Source organism: Zingiber officinale, chromosome 3B, assembly GCF_018446385.1.
Source record: "Zingiber officinale cultivar Zhangliang chromosome 3B, Zo_v1.1, whole genome shotgun sequence".
NCBI classification, from domain to species: domain Eukaryota; kingdom Viridiplantae; phylum Streptophyta; class Magnoliopsida; order Zingiberales; family Zingiberaceae; genus Zingiber; species Zingiber officinale.
This window is the reverse complement of record NC_055991.1, coordinates 14,702,609-14,708,735: the sequence shown is the minus strand read 5'-3', so window position 1 is coordinate 14,708,735 and position 6,127 is coordinate 14,702,609. Positions and strand designations below refer to the sequence as shown.

Here is a 6,127-nt window from a genome sequence, read left to right as displayed (position 1 = left end):
TGAAGGCATGTAGACCAGAAGATGAAGATATTTTATTACAATGAATTCGTAGCAAGTAAACTTAATATATTTGATATTCCATAATATATTTATCCTTTCATATACTAAATTCTCAACTTATAAGTGCAGAAAAAATATACATGAGAAGATAGCCAAGAAGAACAATTCAAAGCTATATCGAATAGTTATTGTACTAAACTTTACAAAGTCCTCATGTACCATATAAGGAAAAAGTGTACTAGGCTGGCGTATGTTTCCAAAATTACATGGAGTGCATGGACGACCACTTGAGCTGTAGAAAGATGGCGATTGTCGAAAAGGCTCAATCTAATAGAAATACAGAGTCAGGTGACCCGAGCACTAGAACCGCTCGACAAATGTCATGATTGAAATCTATTATTGAGCATGCTATAGATTTGGTAAGTTTAATTTAAAGTTATGCTTTCTAACAAATTTTGAATTTATTATCACACTTGTATATATAATTATGTCCCAAATTATTTGTGTATATAGAAGCATGATCTTACTCGACAACCCACATGCATGGAGGTCTTTCTGAAGACCCATAAGAAGAAAAATGGGTCATTTGTCGATTCTCAATCCCGAGACCTACACGTAAGATTATTAACTTTATTATATTTGTTCATTTCTATTTTGATTAACTTTAGTAATTGTTATCAAATTATATATTGATCAATATTATAATTTTTCACACAGGAGCAAATGGCAGAAAGAGTGACTCAAGCCTCTCACCCACCATCAGAGGGGGGTCATAATCTCTATCCACCAATGCACTAAATGTGATATATTATGATACTGTCGGCGGAAGGATAAAAAATTCAACTAGAATTTAGTCAATGGATTTCCGACGAAAATTTAGTCAATAAATCTGAGAATTTTTGTCGTGAATCATATACAAGTCAACTAGATTTAGTACAATTTAAGTGTTAGCTTTGCACTCCCCCTATGGGGTACACATGAGAGACTCATCTATTCCTTGTGATTTAATATAAATAGTTTTGTTATCCTAAAACTCCTAAAGTGAGACTATTCCAATTTTATTTTATTTTTTCTATTCACTTTTCCAACGCTAGCTACGCAAAATCTATCCTTATTGATTAACATGGTGAAGGCAAAAAAGTTTGGTTCAAATTTTTTCAGTTAGCTTATGTTAGTTAGATGAACTATATAAGTGTAATTAACCTTTCATATAGCATAGTAATTCTAATATATATATTGGGTAGGCGCCTACGTTATTATTATAAAAGAAAATCTACAAAGGAGATTATGCAACTGTATCAATATCCTAAAAATCACCTGTATACTTAGTGGGTACACCTGTCCACACTAAGTTGTTATATCCACCTCCCTGTATCAATATCCTAAAAATCACCTATATACAACCCCTTAAACAAGTAAAGTTTTGTAGAAGGGTTTCGTCCTAGATTGACAGGAAAAGCAATTATTACAGGAAACAATACTACACAAACCAACAAACAAAAGAAGCTTTCAGGTATATGCTTTGCTTAGTTCTTAGCTATCATGATTCTTAAGTTCTAAAGATCCATTTTTCATCAACTTTGAGCTGAGGGTACTGAACCGCTCCCTTGAGTATTGCCTTGATGCCTTCCTCCAATCTGTGCCAGCCTTCATCATTGCTGCAAACTCCTCATAACTTATTTTTCCATCCTGCAACAGATTACATGCATGCTCATTATCGAGACAATTTGCTATACAAGTTCTCAAAGAAACCATAAATAGCTAGTGGCAATAGCAGGGCCTTATGAGCATTATTTTATACTCTAATTGTCTGTTTATAACTAACCTTGTCTGTGTCAACATCACGATAAATAGCACTAATGATTTCTTCATGATTTGGACCCATATCATCAGCCAATGAATCTCTGAGCTCTTCCATTTCTATATAACCACTCTTGTTCTGGTCAAAGTATGAAAAAGCTTTGTGAAGGTGCTCCTCATTCTCAATTTTCCGCAGGTGAATTGATACAGCAACAAATTCACTGTAATCTAAAGTGCCGCTTCGATCAACATCAGCCTGTCATCAACAAAATGCTATTGGGTTTAGTAATTTCTAAGCATTTTTTCTTTTACATTGTTAACAATAATCTTCAGTAATTTCCTATCAAGATTCACATCATGTTCCTCTGGGGACATATAAATATAATAGTCAAGAATTTGACATAATACAATTTTAGATGCAAATACTAAGGTTCTCAATCTCAGATAGCATTCAGAGATTCAAAACTGAGACAGATACTTGCCGCATCCATTAATATCTGGAGATCAGCATCTGGAATCTGATGACCAAGCTTGTGTAGACCAAATTTCATCTCTTCAAGAGAAATGCTTCCTTTTTTGTTTATATCCAACTTCTGAAACATTTCCTTAATGTCAGCAGCTTCTTCTTCAGATAAATATTCAGCCATTACCTGAAAATGATCAGTATAGATTGATCTGGATCACCTTGAACATCCTCAACTCTTATAAAAATTTCACAGAATAAGACAGCATGCTGGTGCGCATATTCGGGATCTTAATTCATTTGGAATTCAAATTAGAATCCAATCAATACGACCACTAACATTCTTAAGTACGTACCCTCAAGGCTTTCTTTTTAAATTTGTTCATAACAGAGAACTGCTGCAATCTTGCTCGTACAGTTTCTCCAAGATTAACATTAGGAGCATTCTTCACGTTCTGCAGCCATGGATGATCTGCAACACCATTGCCTTGTTACAAAGCCCAAAGCATACATGATTTACAGAACAGAAAATTTTATTCTGATCAGAACTAAATAATTGAATTTCCTTAATCTATTCGGCACACAGTTTTGCTTAATTAACAAGGATCAAGTAATGTAAACTTCAAAAGGCATCGACAAGGAATCAAATAAACTAAAAATTACCAAGGACTTGCTGAGCAGTAAACCTCTTGTTGGGGTCTGGATCAAGCATATGCATCACAAGATCTTTAGCACCACCAGAAACTCTTGGCCAAGGTTCTCTCTTAAAATCTATCACAGAACGTAAAATTGCCTGTGCAACACCATGTTCAGTTTCTGCATTGAGAACAAAATCAGATAGCCAGCTGAAGCTCAAAAGCAAATTAGACGAACAAACAAGTTTCGTATAAACTAATTGTATTAACTGAAGTCACAAAATCACCTGCCCAAAATGGGGGGACACCACAAAGAAGGATGTATAGTATAACTCCAGCACTCCACACATCAATTTCTGGGCCATAATTTCTCTTTAGAACCTCTGGTGCCATGTAATAAGGGCTGCCGACAATTTCAGTGAAGCGTTCGCCTGGTAAAGCACAAGAAAGACATCTCAGTATAAATACAGACAGAAAAGCTTATACATAAATGGATATCTGATAGTTATATGTAAATTCACAAGTTAAAAAAACATTGAAGGTTGAATATAGCATCATCAAAATAGTCACTGAAGAAAGCAATTTACCAGGTTTAAAGAAGACTGACAATCCAAAATCAATGGCTTTCAGTGGAGCCTTTTCCCTTTTGTTCCCAAACAGGAAGTTCTCAGGTTTGAGATCCCGGTGCATGACCCCATGCTCGTGACATACCTGACCAAAGTACGAGACAAACTTTCAAACAATCATAAACAAGAAAGAAATAATAAAACCATAAACAATCATTGACCTGAATCACTTCAATGATTGTACGCGTCACGGCAGCTGCCTCCCGTTCGGTGTAATGCCCCCTTGCGACGATCCTATCGAAGAGCTCCCCTCCTTCGCATAGCTCCATGACGAGGTGGACGTCGGCGTCGTCCTCGTAGGTGTCCTTGAGGCTGACGATGTTGGGGTGGGCGGGCAAATGCCTCATGATCTCAACCTCCCGCCGAACGTCCTCAATGTCAACGGCGGTGCGCAGCTTCTTCTTAGAGATGGATTTGCAGGCAAAGTGCTCCCCGGAGGACTTTTCGGTGCATAGGTAGGTGATGCCGAATTCGCCGCGGCCGAGCTCTTTCCCGAGCTCGTACCGGCTGCAGATGTCTCGGCCGGTGGGATTCCTGAGGACGCCCGAGCCAGAGCTATGCCCTCGGTTGTAGTCGACCGAAAAGGGATTCTGTCTCTTCTCCCTCTGTTTCCCCTTCTTCTTCTTCCTCGCCTTCCCATCAGGATCACTGGGGGCTGCGCAGCAATTGCCCATTGAGGTTTAACAGATGCCGCAACCAAAAGGATAGAGCTAAAGGTCTAGTCCCTTTGATAAATGAACTGCGGGAGGCAACAGCAAGATGAGTTCCCTTTGTCAAAAAATGGAATGGAACGAAACGAAACTCCCTGCAACTTGAAGAAATCATCTTTTGTTTTGCTTGTCGAAAAACGAAAACGAACAAACAGAGGATCAAAATTGCACACTAACCCGGCAGATAAAAGAACAAGTAGAATTTGAAAAGGCCAAAACTTTAGAATTCGATAGAGGTAACAACAACACATTATATATAGATAGACATATAATAACAATAGGAAAGATGCAACGTTGGAGATCACCTTTCCCCTCCGGAATTCTCTCCGCTCGGTTCCCCCCTACTTCGTCGTATTCACCTCTCCACCTAGTCAGAGGAGAAGACAAAGGATATCAAGAGCCCATTCATCATCTCTCGATTGAGAAATTTTGAAAGGAAAAAAGAGAGAAAAAATAGGTGAAGGCAGAGAAAATAGAAGCTTCTGTTCCAGAATGACAGAAGGAAAGAAAGAACAGGGTGGTCGGACCAAAATACCCCTCTCTAGAAACCATGACTCAGCTGGAGGCCTCTTGATTTGTCAAAAGCGGCTGGCATCGTCAAATTCTGGACATTTGAGGCTGTCTGTGTTTACACTCCCCTAAGGGAGGAAACGTGGACGTGTTTACTTGGCCAGACCAGCTGGAGGATACGAACTCCTTCCCGTTGTTTATCGACAGTTGGGAGTGCATCATCCGCCGTCCAGATGGCAACGACTAATACGATTTAATATTATACGTGTCATGCAACTCATTTGGCATTTGTTTAATTCTATAAATTGCAATTAATGGAGGCATAAATGAATCATTTGTGAATTATAAATTTTGAGGCGAGACCTGGGTTAAATTAGGTTTGGAATAAAAGAGTGATAGTTAATGAGATATGATCAGCTGTGAGTTGAATTGAATATTGATAATAACTTTTGTCTTCTTTAGAAAAAAACTATTATTTATCTTCTTTCTTCTTCATGTTAATTTTAGTTCTTGCAAATCATGATATCTGAGAATTTCTTGCATAAACATATACAAGGATTCCTTACTTCACTTCCATTTTCATTATCTATAAAATTTTAATCTGTATTGTAGCTATAAGTCGATCCGTGGATACTTGATTAACTCTAAAAATATTTTATCATTGTACTATAGTTTGGGATGTCATTCTCCATTGTAGACATTATATTATAGTTAGATTAAGTGAAATCATTGTTATTATTATTCCATCGGGACGATCTATAAGCTAGCGCATGAGGTGTTGTTATCATGAGATATGAAGTTTGAATCTCGGCAAAGTCGAGGTAAAATACCTCTTTTATGTGTTAATCATTATTCCAAAGACTAGTAGTTGTCCGTAATTTACTTCCTCCGTATTGATCCTGGATGAATTGACGTCTTTTACCACCTTGATGAGTATTTAAAAAAAAATACAATTACGCATGATTAATATTTATAGCTGAATATTTGTAGGGCAAAATACGAAAGGGATTATTATTATCAAATTATTAGAATAATGTCTTCTTCTTTGTTTTTTTTTTAAAAAATTGTTAAATGTTGCCCTCTCACTTGTCTATAAAAAAAGGGTCAAAGTTTAATCGATAAACTCACCGTTTAAAAGTGTTCATTAACCCATGCTTTTGCACTTAACTTTCATTGCTTGACAAGATTCTCGTACACTCTTGACGAGATTACGAAATCGTGAACAATGTAATGTCAGCGCCATCATGTCTTCAACCAAAGAGTTTTTGCATTTGAACAATGGTTTAACTTAAACTCATATTGTGAGTATTGATAGTGTTTGTCATGTTTACTTGCCAAAATTATTATGGGAGTGCAATCTGCAATGTATGAAGTTCAAGTATA

At 37.0% G+C, this 6,127-nt stretch overlaps 1 protein-coding gene across 1 annotated transcript; it reads right to left on the bottom strand.

Annotated features, from left to right (window-relative positions):
* Positions 1-1,312: 1,312 nt before the first annotated feature.
* LOC122055965 (calcium-dependent protein kinase 20-like) lies at positions 1,313-4,693 on the bottom strand. Its single transcript, XM_042617675.1, has 9 exons — positions 4,540-4,693; positions 3,686-4,263; positions 3,486-3,609; positions 3,186-3,329; positions 2,927-3,079; positions 2,620-2,735; positions 2,283-2,450; positions 1,826-2,056; positions 1,313-1,689 (listed from the first exon to the last, which is right to left on the bottom strand). Exons 2-9 carry the CDS (start codon positions 4,196-4,198, stop codon positions 1,534-1,536), a joined length of 1,605 nt encoding a protein of 534 aa, XP_042473609.1. The 5' UTR covers positions 4,199-4,263; positions 4,540-4,693; the 3' UTR covers positions 1,313-1,533.
* Positions 4,694-6,127: the final 1,434 nt, after the last annotated feature.